The sequence below is a fragment of the Halichoerus grypus genome, chromosome X (assembly GCF_964656455.1).
Source record: "Halichoerus grypus chromosome X, mHalGry1.hap1.1, whole genome shotgun sequence".
Taxonomy (NCBI): Eukaryota; Metazoa; Chordata; class Mammalia; order Carnivora; family Phocidae; genus Halichoerus; species Halichoerus grypus.
The window spans coordinates 66,002,216-66,023,540 of record NC_135727.1 but is presented as its reverse complement, the minus strand read 5'-3'; the positions used below and the strand labels follow the sequence as shown (position 1 = coordinate 66,023,540).

General features: G+C 35.3%; 1 protein-coding gene across 6 annotated transcripts in view; it reads right to left on the bottom strand.

Moving 5' to 3' along the window:
* Positions 1 to 21,325, bottom strand: part of LOC118544892 (transcriptional regulator ATRX) — a 303,532-nt gene that overhangs the window by 89,725 nt on the left and 192,482 nt on the right. For all 6 annotated transcript variants that reach the window (XM_078064338.1, XM_078064341.1, XM_078064339.1 and 3 more), the window contains 5 exons: positions 19,963 to 20,109; positions 19,622 to 19,799; positions 11,179 to 11,316; positions 9,415 to 9,590; positions 7,988 to 8,105 (listed from right to left, as the gene is read on the bottom strand). In XM_078064338.1, the coding sequence (XP_077920464.1) occupies positions 7,988 to 8,105; positions 9,415 to 9,590; positions 11,179 to 11,316; positions 19,622 to 19,799; positions 19,963 to 20,109 (757 nt within the window). The remainder of the gene's footprint in view (positions 1 to 7,987; positions 8,106 to 9,414; positions 9,591 to 11,178; positions 11,317 to 19,621; positions 19,800 to 19,962; positions 20,110 to 21,325) is intronic.

Here is a 21,325-nt window from a genome sequence, read left to right as displayed (position 1 = left end):
AGCTTCTTGTGCTTATGGTAAACTCCAAGCCCCTGTGCGTTCCTGCAACCACCCTTCTGGGCCAAACCAGCACCAGCCACAGTGTGACGAGACCCTCCCCCAGAGGATCAGTGCAGGTCCATGCATCGCAGGGTACCTAAAATTTGGAGTTCTGAAACCCAGTCTGTATGCCTCTGATAAAACACAGGAGCATGGCACCACCAGGTGGGCAGACGCTCAGAGAGAGGGTGAAGACATATATCTGAGGAATACATGGGACAAATGAGGGGAGACTGTTCGCTCTTCTATGAGGGCTTTCTGAACACTGGCAGGTGCAAACTTCCCTCTCTGGGGATGAAAGAGATGGCTGACATTTTTACCCCTGCTCGTAAGAACAGACAGATTGCAGTGAGAAATACAGTGCCCACAGTGGAGGCTTGAGCTGCTTACACCAAACCCCAGCCCCCTGGACTCTGCAGGTGCTTTTTTCTTTCTTTCTTTTTTTTGCTAGGACAAGTATAGCTAATACTCAGAGCAGGAGCACCACACCCCTCCCACCAGAAGACCAGCACAAACCCTCCACATGTACCAGTCTACTAGCCACAGAAAGCTGCAAAGCTTCAGCTCTAGGGGAAATAGGATCAGCCTGTTCTAACAAGTGGACCAAAAACACCTACTTAAAACTCACCACACACTGGAAAAGGAGCAAACACTCCACGCTGTAGGCAAGGAGAAATTCTGCAGAGGACTGACCTGAAGGAAAGAGCAGCGAAAACACAACAGCAGAGTGCACACAGCACACACCAGAAACACTTTCTGAAGCACCAGGTCCTGGACAGTATATGACCTCTTCTTAATACAACCAATACTCTCAGGAGCAGAAAATATAACAGGCTTTCATAAGACACAGGAGAAGACAGAGACCTAGACAAAATAACAAGATGGAGGAATTTGTCCCAAAACAAAGAAGAAGAGGTCACAGGCAGGGATCTAATCAAACCAGATATAAGTAATATGCTTGAACCAGAATTTAAAACAACAATTATGAGGATACTAGCTGGGCTTGAGAAAAGCAAGGAAGACACTAGGGAGTCCCCTGGCGCAGAAATAAATACCTACAAACTAGTCATGGCAAAATAAAAACTACTATAACCAAGATGCAAAACTGACTGGATGTAATGACCACAAAGATGGAAGAAGAATAATGAGTAAGTGATATTGAAGATAAAATTATGAAAATAATGAAGCTGAAAAGAAGAGGGAAAGAAAAATGTTAGATCACGAATGTACAGTAGAGAAATGAGCGACTCCATAAAGCATAACATTTGTATCATAGGAATCCCATAAGTAGAGAGGGTAAAGGGAGCAGAAGGTTTCTTTGAGGAAACTATAGCTAAAAACTTCCCTAATCTGGGGAAGGAAACAGACATCCAAATCCAGGAGGCACAGAGAACTCCCATCAAAATCAACAAAAGCAGGGCAACACCAAGAGATATCATAGTAAAATTTGCAAAATAAAATACAGAGATACGGACAGAATCCTAAAAACAGCAATGGAAAATAAATCCCTGGAATGTCTGGGTGGCTACTCTTGATTTCGGTTCAGTTCATGATCTCAATAGGGATCGAGCCCTGTGTCTGGCTCTGCACTTCAGCAGAGAGTCTGCTTGAGATTCTCTCTCTCCCTCTCCCTCCGCCCCTCCTACCCCTGCTCCTTCTCTCGCAAATAAATAAATCTTTAAAGAAAAAGAAATCCCTAATGTACAAGGGAAGACGAATAAGGTTAGCAGCACATCTAACCACAGAAACTTCACAGGCCAGAAGAGAGTGGCATGATACATTCAACATGCTGAATAGGAAATATATGCAACCAAGAATAACCGATACAGCAAGGCTGTCATTCAGAATAGAAGGTGAGATAAAGGGTTTCCCAAACAAAAATTAAAGGAGTTTGTGACGACTAAACCAGCCCTTCAAGAAATATTAAAGGGGACACTTTGAGTGGGAAAGAAAGACCAAAAGCAACAAAGACTACAAAGGAACAGAGAAAATCTCCAGAAATAACAATGTTACATTTAATACAATGGCACTACATTCATATCTGTCAAATCACTGTGAATGTAAATGGACTAAATGCTCCAATCAAAAGACACAAGGTGTCAAAATGGATTTACAAAAAAAAAAAAGACCCATCTATATGCTGCCTACAAGACATTCATTTTAGACCTAAAGACATCTGCAGATTGAAAGTGAGGGGACAGAAAAATCCTTACCATGCAAATGTATGTCAAATGAAAGCCAGAGTAGCAATAATTATACAAGACAAATTAGATTTTAAACCAAAGACTGTAATAAGAGATGAAGAAGGGCACTATATGGGGATAAAGGGGTCTATCCAATAAGGAGATGTAACAATTGTAAATATTTATGCCCCCAACTTGGGAGAACCCAAATATAAAAATCAATAACAAGGAAAATCATTTATAACAATAGAATAATAGTAGGGGACTTTAAAACCCCACTAACAGCAATGGACAGATCATCTAAGCAGAAAATCAACAAGGAAACAATGGCTTTGAATAACATACTAGACCAAATGGACTTAACAGATGCATTCAGAACATTTCATCCTAAAGCAGAAGAATACACATTCTTTTCCAGTGCACATGGAACACTCTCCAAAAGAGAATACATACTGGGTCACAAATCAGGCCTCAACAAGTACAAAAGATTTAGATCATACCATACGTATTTTCTGACCACAATACTATGAAACTTGAAGTCAACCACAAGAAAAACTTTGGAAAGAACATAAATACATGGAAGTTAAAGAACACACTACTAAAGAATGAATGGGTTAACCAGGAAATTAAAGGAGAAATAAAGAAATACATGGAAGCAAATGAAAATGAAAACATGACGGTCCAAAACCTTTGGGATGCAGCAAGAACAGTCATAAAAGGGAAGTATACAGCAATACAGGCCTACCTCAAGAAGTAAGAAAAGTCTCAAATATAAAACCTAACCTCACACCTAAAAGAGCTAGAAAAGAAATAGCAAATAAAGCCTAAAGCCAGCAGAAGAAGGGAAATGGTAAAAACTAGAGCAAAAATAATTGATATAGAAACAAAAAAGAACAGTAGAACAGATGAATGAAACCAGGAGCTTTTTGAAAATTTTAATAAAATTGATAAACCCCTAGCCAGACTTATCAAAAAGAAAACAGAAAGGACCAAAATAAAATCACAAGTGAGAGAGGAGAAACCACAACCACCACTACAAAAATACAGTTATAAGAGAATACTATGAAAAATTATATGCCAGCAGATTGGGCAATCTGGAAGAAATGGATAAATTCCTAGGAGCATATAAACTTCCAAAACCAAAACAGAAGAAATAGAAAACTTGAACAGACCAACAGACAGCAAAGAAATTCAGTCAGTAATCAAAAAACAAAAAACAACAACAACAAAAAACTCCGAAAAAAGAGAAGTCCAGGATCAGATGGCTTCCCAAGGGAATTCTACCAAACATTTAAAGAAGAGTTAATACCTATTCTTCTCAAACTAATCCAAAAAATAGAAATGGAAGGAAAACTTCCAAAATCATTCTAGGAGGCCAGCATTACCTTGCTTCCAAAACCAGATATAGACACCACTAAAAAAAAACAAGTACAAGCCAATATCCCTGATGAACATGGATGCAAAAATTCTGAACAGAATACTAGCAAATGGAATCCAACACATATACTGAAAGAATCATTCACCATGATCAAGAGGAATTTATTCCTGGGCTACAAGGGTGATTCAATATTCACAAATCAATCAACGTGATACACCACATTAATAAAAGAAAGAATAGGAACCATATGATCCTTTCAATAGAGGCACAAAAAGCATTTGACAAAATACAGCATCCATTCCTGATAAAAACCCTCAACAAAATAGGGATAGAGAGAACATACCTCAACATCATAAAGGCCATGTAGGAAAGACCCAGAGGTCATATCATCCTCAACTGGGAAATACTGAGAGCTTTTCCTCCAGGTCAGGAACAAGAGAGGGATGTGCACGCTATTATTATTTAACATATTACTGGAAGTCCTATTCTCCCAATGAGACAACAGAAAGAAATAAAAGGCATCCAAAATGGCAAGAAGTCAAAGTTTCACTGTTCAAAGATGACATATTCTATATAGAAAACCCAAAAGACTCCACCAAAAAATTGGTACAATTAATACATGAATTCAGCAAAGTCACAGGATACAAAATCAACATACAGAAATCTTTGCATTTCTATACACCAATAATGAAGCAGCAGAAAGAGAAATCAAGAAATCAATCCCAGTTACAACTGCAGCAAAAACCATAAGATATCTAGGAATAAACCTAAGCAAGATAAACCTAAGCAAAGAGATAAAAGATTTGTACTCTGAAAACTATACAACACTTATGAAAAAAAAATATAAGACACAAAGGAATGGAAAAACATTCCATTCTCATGGATTAGAAGAACAAACATTGTTAAAATGTCCATACTCCCCAAAGCAATCTACACCTTCAATGCAATCCCTATCACAATACCACTAGCATTTTTCATAGAGCTAGAAGAAACAATCCTAAAATTTATATGGAACCACAAAAGACCCTGAATAGTCAAAGCAATCCTGAAAAAGAAAAGCAAAGCTGGAGGCATCACAATTCTGGACTTCAAGCTATATGACAAAGCTGTAGTCCATCAAAACAGTATGGTACTGGCATAAAAAAGGACACAAAGATCAATGGAACAGAATAGAAAACCTACAAATGGACCCACAACTATATGTTCAAGTAATCTTAGACAAAGCAGAAAAGAATATCCAATGGAAAAAAGACAGTCTCTTCAACAAAAGGTACTGGGAAAACTGGACAGCTACACGCAGAAGAATGAAAGTAGACCACTTTTTTCCCACCGTACACAAAAATAAACTCAAAATGGATGAAAGACCTAAATATGAGACAGGAAACTATCACAATCCTGGAGAAGAACACAGGCAGCAACCTCTCTGACCTTGGCTGTAGCAACTTCTTACTAGACACATCTCTGGAGACAAGGAAAACAAAAGCAAAAATGAACTACTGGGACTTCGTCAAAATAAAAAGCTTCTTGGGGCATGTGGGTGGTCAGTCAGTTAAGCATCCAACTCCTGGGTTTTGGCTCAGGTCATGATCTCAGGGTCATGAGATCAAGCCCCATGTCAGGCTCCATGCTCAGCGTGGAGTCTGCTTGGGATTCTCTCTCTTCCTCTCCCCCGGCTCCTCCCCCTGCTAACGTTCTCTCTGTTTAAAATAAATAAATGAATCTTTAAAAAAAGATAAAAAGCTTCAGTACAGCAAAGGAAACAATCAACAAAACTAAAAGGCAGCCTATGGTATGGGAGAAAATATTTGCACATGACATATCTGATAAAGGGTTAGTATCCAAAATCTATAAAGAACTTAACAAACTCAACACCCCCCAAAAATGATCGAGTTAAGAAATGGGCAAAAGACATTAGTAGACATTTTTTCCAAGGAAGATATACAGATGGCTAACAGACACATAAAAACATGTTCAACATCACTCATCACCAGGAAATACAAATCAAAACCACAATGAAATTCCACCTCACACCTCTCAGAATGGCTAAAATTAACAATGCAGGAAATAACAGGTGTTGGCAAGGATGCAGAGAAAGGGGAACGCTCTTACACTGTTGGTGGGAATGTAAACTGGTGCAGCCACTCTGGGAAACAGTATGGAGGTTCTTTAAAATGTTAAAAGTAGAACTGCCCTATAAGGCAGCAATTAAATTACTATGTATTTACCCAAAGGATACAGAAATACTGACTTGAAGGGGCACATGCACCCGGATCTTTACAGCAGCATTATCAACAGTAGCCAAATCTTGGAAAGAGCCCAAACATCTATCAACTGATGAATGGATAAAGAAGATGTAGTGTACATATATGATAGATATTACTCAGCCATAACAAAGAATGAAATCTTACCATCTGCAAGGATGTGGATCAAGCTAGAGTGTATTGTGCTCAGTGAAATAAGTTAGAGAAAGACAAATACTATGATTTCACTCATATGTGGAACTTAAGAAACAAAATAGATGAACATAGGGGAAGGGAAAGAAAAAATAGAGGGAGGCAAACCATAAGAGACTCTTGACTACAGAAAAGAAACTGAGGGTTGCTGGAGGGGAGGTAGGCAGGGGATGAGCTAAATGCATGACGAGTATTAAGGAAAGCACTTGGTTTTTTTGCTTGTTTGTTTGTTTGTTTGTTTAAGGAGAGCACTTGTGATGAGCACTGGGTGTTATATGTATGTGATGAATCACTAAATTCTACTCCTGAATATATTCCACTATATTTTAACTAACTAGAATTTAAATAAAAACTTAAAAAAACAATTATACTTTACAGAGTTTAGAAGCTTTGAACAGTTAGTACTTTAGATATTGGCTATCATTTAAAATCACAATGAATGAGGCCCTCTTAGTTCTTAAATATTGCATTGCCTTCAAAAGTATACACTTTAAGATCTATATATGAGCTATTAACATTTTGCTATTGGTTATTAAAGACAAGTGATTCTCTAATATTTGAAAACACTGCAGCTGGCATTTTCTCTAAGATAAAACAAAATTTTAGATGAAAAAAAAATTAAATGACCAAATTTAGTACCCTTTATTACTCAGATATTAATAAAGATAGCTCTGGACATCCCTTTTCTTCTTTAACTACACTGTAGCTCTCTCATTGGGATGACCACCTTTGGTTACTTAATTATGTCTCCATTTTTGTCATCCAAAACACGATGGTACAATAAATCTAACAGTTTCTGACTGATATAAAAATGAAAATGTGTGCCTTATTACAAGTGATTTTCTTCTAAAAGTCTGTAAAAATCTGTTTATAATATAGCAAAAAAGCAGTTCTGTAAAATACTAACATTCAAATTCTGTTTTCCCCAAAGCAAAATCATTCTTGAGAACCATCATCATTATTCCATTCTCTAAAATGCACTGCTGTTATAAGGTATATCACTGTAACTAGTGATATGAAATGAGGTATCATTTTAAGATGCATGTACACACTTCCACCCCCTATTATTTTTTATAATTTATTTTATCCACAATGGCATCACTTCTCGGCCTTCTGGCTAAGATCAAGTGTATTTTATCCACAATGGCTAATGGGTACTTTCTAACCTGTATCCCCTAAATAAACCTGACATATCACTTGGGGAAAGTACCAGAATAAGGTGACTAACAAGTAAGAAATCTCACTCCAGACCAAAAAGAGCCTAGGTTTTGCTCTGTGAACAGTGACAACCTTGGGCATACAGTCACAGACATACATACAGACACATGAATTTATTGATGATAAAATAATAACTATTCATTGTATTTTTTAAAAGCCCACAGAAAAGAATAAGAAACATTCTAAAAGATCCTCATAATGAATCCACCCAAAAAAACAATTTCTGTTAGCATTTTGGTGTATTTTAGGTATCTGTGTATATTTTTACTATAAGGTTGGGAGCATAATATATGTCCTGCCTTGCATTTTCCTTCTTTTCCTTCAACCTTTGTCTATTTGATGAGAAATGATTTCATGGATTTGGTTTATATGCCTTTTATTATTGTGGTTCAATTTTTTAAGTAACACACTGGAATTTTATATATTTTCTTTTATGGATTTATTTACACTAATAATTTTTCTGAAATAAAAGCTCTTTACAAACTAAGGGCATTATTCCAATATACTGTATATGTTTTTTCACCAGTTTGTTCCTAGTTTAGTTTGACAATTTAGTGGTTTTTAAATTAGAACTATTTTGTGCTTTTACAAAACGAACACATCCATTTTATTCAAATGCACAAACGAAAAAGAACTTACATGGTAAAATTACTAAAACAACACTCATCAGAAAAAGAATGTCTTTTGAAGATAAAAACAGTAAGTGCATCTGTTACCTGTTAAGTGATCTAAGTAGTACTGATAGAGCTTGCACTGAATAGGAGTCATTCTCACAGCTAACACATATTCATGTTTTGGAGGCAAGAACTTTGTTAATGCCGTATAATCTTTCCTCTGTAATTAACAAGAAAGAGAACGAAATTAGTTAACCTAAATATATGACAGGAATTGACTGCTCTAAGAATCATCATTGCTTGCAACTAAAAGATACACATAAATAAATAGGTACCAAACATACAAGAAAACATTTTCTTAAACATATTTAGCCTCTTTAATCACATAATCATCATTATATGATTGTAGTTAATATATATCATATGACTACACAATATGATGCACTGGTAAAAGGATACTGCAATACACCAGGCAGGTTTTAAATTGAAGTGGTCATATTACCAAATGGTCTTCTCTATACAGAAAAACAAAAAAGAAAAAAAGTATATAGGGGATACAGTAAGCAGTGCTAGGAAAAAAAGACTTGCTTTAATCATACACTAAAAGCAATGAATCAATGTCTGATGCAGTCTAGTTTGTCCTTTGGGTAAGATGTGCCATTACGCCAGAGGATAACACATAGCTTTAGGGAAACTGTTTACCCAGTTGAGAAAGCAAGCCATGTATAAGCACTCTTGATACCATTTAATTAAAGGAACAAGAAAGAAAGAACACTAATGTGCTAGGTACAAATGACTACCTAAACCAGGAAAATACTGTCTGGGTAGTAGCAGCAATACAGAAACTGAGGACTTGCTAGTACCTGTGGCTAACCTGAACAAAAAGGATGACTGCCTTATATGATGGTAGAATATCCAGCCAGAAGGACAGCCCATTTGTTTATTTGTTACATCTTTGTGGCTACAATTAGTATCTAGTGTCTAAAGAAAAAGTGCAGATTTTGAGATCTACGAACTGCTTACTCATTAATACAGATTCACTAAAAATCTGTATGTAAACACTACTAACCCATTCAGGTTAGTGTATGACTTCAAAGTAATAAAACTGTTTCTTCAGGATTACATTTAAAAATGGCTCCTCCACAATTCATAATTGCCTTTCCTACAACAATTTCAAATAAGTGAGGTTCAGGCCACTCTACTATAAAATTAGGGTGGACATAGGAATTTCTTAATCATAACAGCTATGTTCCTTTTACATACTCCCTATCTTAAAGATGAGGAATCTAAACATTAGCATAGTAAAATATGAAGCTATACACTTGGCAAATGAATTAATCAATTATGCTATAAATGGAACTCTTTTTTTTTAAAGTTCAAAGTTTCAAAAACTTCTGAAGACAATGCAAGAAGATTTACTATAAAACTATATACTAAAAAGGGGGAAAGAAAACACAAAATAATTAAATTCAGAAAACATTTGGGATTATAACAGTAACAATATTTTATTATATGGAATGTATTTGTACCTGAACACATCCAGCTAACATCTCATAGAGAATGTGAGCACGCTTCTTCATCACTCTGACATCTACCATGGTAGAATCTGCACACTGACCATTTTGGATTGGATTTATAAATCGATTTCTGAACTCTTTAATGGATCCCAGCAAATTTTCCTTGATAAAGTTAACCATGCAATGATCTAAGAGAGAAGACATTAGTTCACTAATAACAATAATGGCTAAAAGGGACTCAGAAAAATTCTCTGATAAAATATTCGTGTCAAAAACACATGCCATGGAAGCATTAGAATTAGCTACAAAGAAAGAACAGCAAACTGAGCATAGACTAAACACTGGTTTTAAGTCTGATCTGGAACTGGATTACCTAACCCAGATGAGAAATTCAAATAAAAACCATCCCTAAATTCTAGACATGAACGTTTAAAAACAACATCTAAGAACATTTTATTCTAATTCACTATTCTCTATAACAGATATGGAGTATAAAACAAGTATTCTATAATTCTAACCATGATTTTATGGTCAGCAAGGGTATCTTGTGAAAAATACATAGATACTGAATCGAAATAATAAAATCAGATAATAAACCACTATATCAAATTTTATATTAACTGATCTAGTTCCAGAAGCCCTTAATAGAGTTATCAGCTGCCCTATACTACATAGGACCACAATGTGAAATAGCATTTTTTCCAGTTTCAATATAATTTTATTAGTAGTTATTACATCAAAATTGGTATTTATAGGAGCCAACGGACTGTCTTAGAAAATTCTAAGGAATATGTATTTGGATTTTAACAGTAAGATAGAACATATTCTCATTATAGGACAGTCCTTAAAAAGTCATGAATAATAATAAGAATTAAATGCAGTTCAATCAAGAACTCGAAATGAACTCTACATGCAGTGTCACTGAAATCAAAGTTCCATGGGAGTATACTACTATGGATGTGAATTTCATTGGCAAACACCATAGGTTTGCTTTCTTCACTGTATCATAATACTCTTCTAATTAATATTTTATTGTTTTTGCAATGTGAAGTAGCATTTCTACAAATGGAGTAACAGAAAAAGGGGAAACTACAACAGATAAAAATAAAGATAAAATATAGGTTACAGTGAAATAATAACCAGTTCTACAAATAATAAAAAACAGCTAAGTTACTATACACTAAATGAATGGAAATAATAAAAATAACAAAAAACTATTACATTGGATTATAATAGGAAATTTCAATTTATTTGCTGAATAACTCATGTTCCCTCTTAAGTATCACCACACATACGAAAATGAGAAAAAAATCACAAGTTATCTGGATTCTCATCTGTCCTCAGTCTCAACAAATTCTATGCTGATATAGATTCAACACAACTCTCCTTATCCCATCTTCACATTCCTAAAACATTCACACGTGCCATTTCTTTTCAATTTCCTATAGTAACTCCCCCCAAATTAGATATATTTCATTACAATATCTCCTGAATTTGTAAAGCAATCATTAAGACTTCTGATAATTTTTCTAAATTTCAAATTCTATGTTTATATTTAAACACTCAAAATAGCACACCTGTTGACTGTGGTTTACCATTCATATTTATAAAGCATTCCACTTGAAATGTATGGTATTCTTTCACAGCAGACTAAGATGGACCTACGCAGATCATAGTCAGACACTATATTAGACAGAAGAAAGGCAAATGGCAAAGTGGCAAAAATGTATCTGAGGCAATGCCAACTCTACAGCATAATTGCAGATATTAACTCACACTCAATTAGGTTATTTTGAAGTGGTGTTCCTGTTAAAATAATCCTCCTCCTTGACCGTATAGAATTCATAGCTTTTGAAACAGCAGATGCTTCATTTTTTAGAATATGACCTTCATCACAAACAACAAAGTCAGGGCCTATAAAAATGTTTGGAAAAACAATATTTAATTAGTATATAGTAAAATTTAAAATGTAATTACAAATCGAACATGTAATCCATTTAAGCAAGTAAGTTAACTCTTTAAAGTGCTGCTCTTGTGGGAAGATAAAACAATATCCTCATAGTAATAGTCGTATTTTGGGCTCCTGGGTGGCTCAGTCGTTAAGCGCCTGCCTTTGGCTCGGGTCATGATCCTGGGGTCCTGGGATTGAGCCCCATGTCAGGCTCCCTGCTTGGCAGGTGGCCTGCATCTCCCTCTCGCACTCCCCCTGCTTGTGTTCCCTCTTTTGCAGTCTCTCTGTCAAATAAATACATAAAACCTTAAAAAAAAAAAAAAGTCATATTTTATCTGCTGCTGTATTTACTGTATTTTGTAATGTGGCACTAACTAGTATTAATTATATCCCAACAGTAGAGTATTAAACTAATACTATACATGGTACTTAAGATTCTCTCAATAAGAAACAAAAATAAACAAAAATAAAAATAATCAAAAGAGTAAAAAGATCCCTCCCAACAGATTTAAGGTATTCGAAAAATAAAATCTTTTATACTTGGAAAACAGTATCTAAAGATATATTTCAGCACTAGTGTATCAAGTGAACACAACTGCCTAAGACTACTAGCAATTTATATATACATGAAAAGACAAATTTCAAAAATTACCTTTTAAGGAATACTATATAAATCACAATACAGGGGCGCCTGGATGGCTCAGTCAGTTAAGTGTCTGCCTTAGGCTCAGGTCATGATCTCAGGGTCCTGGGATTGAGGAGCCCTGTATCAGGCTCTCTGCTCAGCAGGAAGTCAGTCTGCTTCTCCCTCTCCCTCTGCCCCTACCACTCGTGTTCTCTCTAATAAATAAAATCTTTTAAAAAATTAAAATAAAAATAAATCACAATAGACTCTGCAGTATCTCCCATTTAACATATTCCAAATAATGAACGCTCTTTGCAGGGGGAAAGTTTAACTGATAACGCAGCTAAATTGATTGTTATATGGCTACAGGGCGCATGGGAAGAACACTTTCCAAGCTATAAAAGATCTTACAGCTGAAAGTGACTCTTTCAAAAGAAACATATACACTTTATTAAAATAACATATTATTGTTTTCTAAAGTATGGTTTATATACAATTTGCTTGCTGGTTAATATACATACATTCTACTTAAATACTGATTTTAACAATAACAGTTGTCAAATTACTCCCTATCTGTTGGCAGTAGAGAAAATTTATCTTCTACATGATTTCAAAAGTAAATGCTTCAGTATGATTGATCAAATAATGTAATTGTTAATCAGTATTCAGATGGGGCTACACAAATATTAAGACTTTTTAAAATTACTTATATACTTTCTTAAAAACTAAAATCTATACCTAGCTTTGTATTAAAAGACTACATACTGTTTTTTTTAATCCTAAAAAGTTTTCTGAGGAGAAAAATTGCCTTTTACATGTGACTTAAATGATTTTCACCACCATATTCACTGTTCATGAGGGTATGGTAAAACAGGTACTCTCATACAATCTTTGTGAGAGTCTAAATTACTATTAGATATCTTGGAAGACAACTTTACAATATCTATTAAAATGTAAAATGTATGCACCCTTTGACCCATATTTCAATTTCTGGGAATTTATCCTAAAGGTGTATTACTTCCCCAAGTACCCAAAGATACATAAAATAGTCCCTGAAGCATTGCTTGTTTTGGTGAAAAATTGAAAACAACCTAAAAGCTTTTCAAAGGGCATTAATAAAACTATAATGGAATGTTGCAGAACTAAAATTAATGATACAGATCTCTATGTACTAACCTGGAAATATATGCCAAATACATTATTAAATAAAAAGAAGCAAGTTGCACAATCTATATTATGATACTATTTGTATTTAAACAACCACCTCTGGGGCACCTGGGTGGCTCAGTCAGTTAAGCATCTGCCTTCGGCTCGGGTCATGATCCTAGGGTCCTGGGATTAAGCCCCACATCAGCCTCCATGGTCAGCAGGGAGCCTGCTTCTCCCTCTCCCTCTGCCTGCCATTCCCCCTGCTTGTATTCTCTGTCAAATAAATAATTAAAATCTTTAAAAAAAGCCACCTCAAAAAGGGTGGCTTTATCTATGTATACATATATGTAGTAAAGGATTAACCATGCCCAAAGAAAGGCTAGGCCTTTGCCCTCAGCACCTGGGAGGTAACCTCTAAACTTGGAATGTCCTGCCGGAGAAGATGGTCTTTGTTTACCTGGATGGCTTGGGACACACACCAGATAGTCTAACGAGGTCATTTATGGGGGCAGTGGTGCCTTTGGGCCATATGGCATCTTCTTGAACTTTGGAGGGACTAAAGACTAAGATCAGTCACATGGGTGGTCAAACATGTCTATGTGACCAAGTCCAAACTCTGAACACCAAGGTTTGTAAAAGTGTACTTGCTTAGCAACACTCCATACTTACTGTTATGTATCACTGCTGGAAGAAGTAACTGCTGTCTGCATAATTCCACTGACAGATCAGCCTTGGAACTCTCCTGGACCCTGCCCTATGTGCCTTTTCCTGTTGCTGATTTTAATTTGTATCCTTTCACTGTAATAACCCATAACCACGAGTATAACAGCTTTTCTGAGTTGTACTGAGTCCTAGTAAATTACTGAACCTGAGAGTAGTCTTGGACTTCTAAACACTGCAATATAAAATACATGCTTAAAAAAAAAAAAACCCACACAATCTGATTAAAAAGTGGAGAGAGGATCTGATCAGAGAATTTTCCAAAGAAGACATGCAAATGGGCAACAGGTACATGAAAAAGACCTCAACATCACTACTCATCAGGAAAATACAAATCAAAACCACAATGAGGCATCACCTCACACCTGTTAGAATGGCTATTCTCAAAAGAACAAGAGATAACAAGTGCTGGTGAGGATGTGGAGAGAAGGAAACCCTTGTGCACCATTGGTAAGAATGTAAATTGGTGCAGGCACTATGAAGGTTCCTCAAAAATTGAAAAGTAGAACTACAACATGAACCAGCATTTCTACTTCTGGGTATATATCCAAGGAAACAAAATCATTATCTCAAAGAAGTATCTGAACTACCATGCTCACTGCAGCATTATTTGCGAGAGCCAAGACAGGGAAACAACCTAAGTGTCCACTGACAGATGAATGGATAAAGAAAATGTGGGGTATATATCTATATACAATGGTATATTATTCAGCCATAAAAAAGGAAATGCAGCCATTTGTGACAACATGAATGAAACTTGAGGGCATTATGTCAAGTGAAATAAATCAGACAAAAAAGGCAATAACTCTATGATCTCACTTACATGGAATCTAAAAACAAAACAAAACAAAACAAACTCAAAGATACAGAAAATAAATTGGTAGTTGCCAGAAGCAGGTGATAGGAATGAGTGAAATGGGTAAAGATGGTCAAAAGTTATAAACTTCCAATTACAAAATAAATAAGCCCTGGGAATGTAATATACAGTATGATAATCATAAATAACAATACTGTATTATATACTTAAAAGTTGCTGAGAGAGTAAATATTAAAAGTTCTCATCACAAGAAAAAAATTTTAGCTATCTGGTTGATGGGATGTTAACTAGACTCATTATGGTGATCATTTTGCAATATATACATATATTGAATCATTATGTTGTATATCTGAAACTACTATAAGGCTATAGGTCAATCATATCTCAAAAAGTACATGCTTGTCTGCATAAACACAAAAAAATTTCTGGAAGGATATACAGGAAACAACAGTGAAACAGGAGGAAGGGAACTTTTACTTTTTAATATACACCTTTTCCTTCTGTTTATATTTTGCTCAAGAACATGTATTGCTTTTATAATTTAACTTAAAAAGAACTATTTATTAGTGTGACAATGAAAGGAAAGGGGACCCTATCCTTAGTAAAGATATCTGAGGGAATAAAAGTAGGAAGAAAGAATAAAAGTAAATATATTCATCAATAATCCTGAGTCAACAAAAAAGCTAAAAGATGTTATTCATATTCTATTTACTAAGATAGGAATGTATATAACATGCTAACATTAAAAAGTTTTAAAATCTTTAATGTTTAAAAGAAATAAGTTTTAATAATCTTGGAAATGTATTTTCTGGAAAACCTCATTCCAATGAGGTGGTAGGATTTGAAAATAGCTACTGTAGAAATCATTCTAGACAAAGTACAGGGAGAATGTAGTCATAAGGCTCTGGAGAGTGGAAGAAAAGGGATTTAGCAAGAGGCTTAGACAAAAGTTCTCCTGTTCAAAAATAAAGCCTGACTGAAATAGTTCAATACACCATGGAAATTTGTCATTATTTTATATAATTACATAGGTCTATTTTATTGTTTAAATCAAGCTACCTTAAATTAATATTCTGTGTGTGCATAAAGGATTGAAGTACTGGTAACATGCTACAACACAAATAAAACTTGAAAGCCTTACCCTAAGTGAAAAAAGTTAGATATTTTATGATTTTACTTTTACAAAATGTCCAGAAATATTTTTATGAAATGTCCAGAAAAGGCAAATCCACTGAGACAAAAAGTACATTGGTAGTTTCCCGTGGATAGGGCATTTGGGAATGACTGCTAATGAGTACAGAATTTCTTTCTGAGGTGATGAAAATGCTGTGGAGTTCAAGGGAATAGTTGTGAGAGTTACATAACATGTGAATACATTAAATGCCACTGAATTGTAAACTTTAAAATGGTTAAATGGATTTTATGTTATGTGTATTTTTACCGCAATAAACTCTAGTCATTAAATTAAAATGTGGGATAATGCAGATTAATATTCAAGCTACCACAATGAATAAATGTTTAGCATGACTTAAAGTAAGTAACTGTGGTATGAATTAAAAAAGGCAAGTATAGTAATGAGGTTATAAACAGATTATTCGTTTGTCAAAGCCCAATAAACTCCACATTACAAAGAATAAACTTTAATGTATCTAAATAATAAAACAAAGGAACTGACCTAAGTGACTTTAGAAAATATTTTAACTATAAATTATAAAGCCATAGACAAAAACAATCATATAAACACTGTACTATATATAGTTGGTAAACTTGTTTCTCACAGAGGTACAGGTTAACAATTCCGAAATTACTTTGCATGTATAATGAGTCTGGACAAATAAATAAATGGATGGTGGATAGCTGTAGCCAGGATTCTCATAGTTGGAAAAGTAAGTAACAGATTAACAAAGAAGGTGAAAATGAACACTGATACTGGATTAGACTCGAAGACACCATTATGAAATCAAGTTTATCTCTATGCACTCACACACAAAGGGACAGATTTGTGTGTAGATGCAGATTTGTACACATATCACCTGCTGAGAGGACCTAGAAGCAAAGATACTCCAATAGCAACAAACATTCCCAAGCACCCAGATCTTGGTTTGTAAACACCATTTTTCAATAAAAGGCACCATGGCACACTACTGAAATGGTTAATTCTGAGGCAGAAGGCAGAGACAATATAACATAAGCCCGGAGTACCTTACAGTACCAGAAAGTAATGAAGTGCTTAAAACAACAACAAAAAGTATGACATATTAAAGGGATACAGGAACCAATCTACAAACCTGAAAGAGCTCTCAATGCCCAAATTGGAACAATTTGAACAACAAAATAAGTAACATAGCATTAGTTTATACTCTAACATATAAAATAATAATAGTCTGTACTGATATAAATCAATGATTGATTATATAAATAAGTAGAAAGGACAAATCTTTCTTAAAGAAAAACTCCAAATTTTATGTGCAGATAATGGCCACTAAGGGAGACAGAGCTTAATTTCTGCCTTCCCCCAACTTGGGTAAGCTAGACTTTGTGACTGACTTCCAAAGAACAGAGTAGAGACAAGTGAAAATAGTAGATCCAGTAATGTCATGTCGATCTAATGTACCCTGGATATGATGTGATGAGAAACGTATTTCACCTCTGGTAAATTTTTTAAAAAACCTATAACCCCAGTCTAATTACAAGAAGAACAACAAACACACACTAGTGAACATTCTATAGACTACTTGCACAACATTCAAGACTGACAAGATAATGAAAAATAAAGACTGAGAAGTTGTCATAGACCAGACAAGACTGTGGAGACATGACAATTAAATGCAGTGTAATACACCCTAGATCAGATCCTGGAACAGAATGTGGACATGAAAAATGGTGAAATTCAAATACAGTTTGGAGTTTAGTTACTAACATATGCCAACAATGTATCAATTTCTTAGTTTTGACAAATCTACCATGGCAATGTAAAATGTTAACAGTGGGAAATCTGGGTGCATGGAATATGGGAGTTGTTTTTTTGTTGTTTTTTATTTTTACTATCCTTTCAAATTTTCTGTAAAAAATTATTCCAAAGTAAAACATTTTTAAAATGTCACTAAATGATTTACATGGAAATAACAAATGTTATTCTTCATGTCAAGCTTTAATTTTTTAAAAATTTATTTCCTCATGAACAAATCACAATGTTAAGCACCTGAAACTGTTGTTTTACCTATTCCAAAGCAATCTTCTTAAAAATCTGTTGCAATACTATTCACTAGCTTAAAGTTCTCTGACGATAAAACCACAGAACTTTCAGACAAATACTTGATAAACTTATTGAGCCTTAGATTTACAATGGCAATGTTACTTTGGTACACGTTAATTAAATCATTATCTTAAAAAAGAGGCAAAACAGTACAAACATTCAGTTATAAGATGAATAAGGTCTGAGAATCTAATTTACAACATGGTAAGTATAGCTGATAACACTGTACTGTATAATTAAAATTTGCTAAAAGAATAAAACTTAAATGCTCTCACCAAAAAAAATGGTGGTAGTAACTATGTGAGGTCATAGATGTGTAACTCAAAGGGGTGAATCCTTCTGTTAGGCAGGAAGCTAGGCCTAAGCAACAGGAGGATGGAACCAGATGTCCTGATAGAGAGCCCCCAACTGAGGACCACCCAGGGACCACTCCATTCCACACATCTAGCAGTCAGTTTGCAGTTACAACATCCCGACAGAGTTAGAGTTAAGTTTGTTGTGCTTGTTGCACTTGTGCAGAAAGCAGTCACTTGTCCTCATTTGACCGATGTCTCTAAAATAGAAATAATGTTGTGGTTTCCTACCCCATTAAGGCATTTCAAATATATTTTGGGAAACGACATGGATAGTCGGCTCATCATTATATAATCCAGGCCTGTCACTCAAATGTTTTGACCCTAGGACCCACCCAAAAGAAAAAATTGATATAAGCCCACACCCAGGAGTTTTCTGGGCCTTTGTCTCTTTTGAGTAGCCGATCCCTCCTTTGGTATACTTTAATAAAACTTTGCTCTGCTTTTCTTTCATTTTCCTCTCCTGTAATTCTTTAATGTGGGCAGTGAAAATAACTGAGGCTTCTTTCCTTTTCATTCTCTCAGTAACACTTCCAAAATGTATTCATTTATCAAAATCATACATTGTACACTTTAAATATTTTACAACTCTGTCCATTATATCTGAATAAACCTGAAAACAATAAATAAAATTTAATAAAAAGGAGGCAAATTGATGGATTCCAAAGAATACTGTTATTTTGACAGTGAAAAAGTGAAAATTAGACTTTCTTAACACACATCTAAAGCCTCAATAAGTGCTTCAAAGTAACTAGATAAGTAAGATAAAGTTTAAAAAAAATACAAATAATTAAAAATTAATTAGTTTTGTGAATAATGCAACTTGCTGCTTTTCCAAGTGCCAAATAAGAATTAAATATTTGGATCTTGCATTATGAGAATTACTGTCATAAGGCTAGACAGTATTGTAAATATTAACCTTCCATAGTGATAACACTTTAAAACACAGGGAAAAAAAAAACATGCAGCAATTCTTCTAATGACATAAAATTAGGAAAGAAATTTAACTGTTTCCAGAGTATGGAGAGAGGTCTTGTTACCATCTAATATTCAGACAGTTGGAAGAAACTGCAATTGTGACTTAGGCACCTGATGCATTTTTAGTTGTTTTACAAGATCTCCCTAAAAACCTCAAACACTTCCAGACTCAGCAACTGAATTCTGAAAATTTGGCAACATTAAGAGTGCTTTCACCTTAATAAAATTATACTAAGAAACAGAAAGAAGGAAAAAACCAGAAGGACAAATGAAACAAAAACCAGATACTTAGTAGTTGCTTGTTAAACAGAACATCAGCATATTTTTTATTCAACTTGCTTATTTATCTCAGTGCCTGTTAATATATTACCTGGATCAACCAAAGCTTTGTTAAAGATTTCCTTAAGTTTCCTACTCTTCACATTCCTTCCTTGAGCAAGATTTCTGTACATCTCATAGCCTATGATCATAACACCACCATCTTCTTGCCACCTCTGCAGCATGTAGCTTCTCTCCTGAGGACGTTTCACAGTTGCTAATTCAGAGACCTTTTGTGGGAAAATAAAGATTCTTAAAGGTAGCTATTAGGAATGTAGGAATACTGCATATTCCCATGGAAATATGCATAATTGGTAATTAAAAATCTTTTTCTTTTACTATATGAATTTCATGTCATTATTTTAATAAAAGAAAATATTTAAATTATAATACCTCAAGCTTCTCATCATCTTTTAATCCCTCCTGCCACTTCTCAAATTCATTCATCCAATTCAAAGCGGTATTAAGAGGACAAACCACTAAAGCTGTGCTGAAATCCAATTTGTCACACAAAAGAACCGTATGAAGAAAACTTACCACCTACAAGAAAACAAATTAAGTTACCATCTTCAACTAAAATATCGGCAAGAAAGTTAAAATAAAACAATCTTACAATTTACTAGTTTTGTTTTCTTTTACCTTTAAACAATAAAGCAACCAACCAAAGGTCACAATTTCCATACCAGGCAAAGTATGGGGAAAGAGATATAATATATAAAAAGACGGAGTTTGATTACATGATGTATAAGGTTCTTCCAACTCTAAAGCTCCATGATCCTATGATCAATAATAATAATATGAATATAAGAAATAACCATACCAAAACTACGACTAAGTCCCTAGTCTCTGCACAATGTCCCTCCCCACAAACTCAGAAACTGCTATTGCCAATTTAGAAGAGAACAGTGTTATACGGTATTTTTCCATTCTAAAGTGTTCTGAATTGGTATCTTGGGAAGATGAAGGTGGAGTACGAGGACCCTAGGCTCGCCTCATCCCACAATTAAAATAACTATCAAATCATCATAAATATCCCAGAAATTAACTTAAAGAAACTGGCAGAACAAACGCCACAAGTGAAGGTAGAGAAGAGGCCACATCAAAGAAGGTAGAAAGTACAGAGATGTGGTTTGGGACAGAAACGGTTCAAGGCCACTGTGGTGGGGAGGGAAATGTGGTCATGGAGAAGGACAAAAGACAGCCTACCACACAGGGGAGCACAGAGGGAAAATGAATCCCCAAAGCAACTGGCTTGAAATGTGAGGAGGCTGAATTTGGTGAGTTCTTGCAACCAGTGGGGCTTGAAGTCCAGAGTTTTAAAGGTCAGCAGGCATGACTGAGATACAGCCCAGAGGACAATGTGCTGCTCTTGGAGAGAAGGCAAACAGTGCACGGACATACAGCATAGAAACAGCGAAATGAAGAGTACCTGGGGCACACAGTGGGAGGGTACTCGCTCATCTCAGACCACATCCCAGGGAAATAGCATTCACAAAGAGACCCCTCCAGGAACAAAGAAACCTGGCAACATCATCTTCCCAACCCTCCCCTCAGCATAAGCACAAGGTCACCTGTGGGAAGCAGAAGAGCACTGACACTTGTTACTTAACTTGCTTAGACTAAGCCCCAACTGCCAACATTCCAGCAGAAGCACCCCTCTGGGTCATGCTTCCCTTAGTCCCGGGGCAGAAGGCCCTCTCCCCCAGAAGACCAACCCAAATCCCTGTTCACACCGTGTCTCCCGACCTGGGAGTTT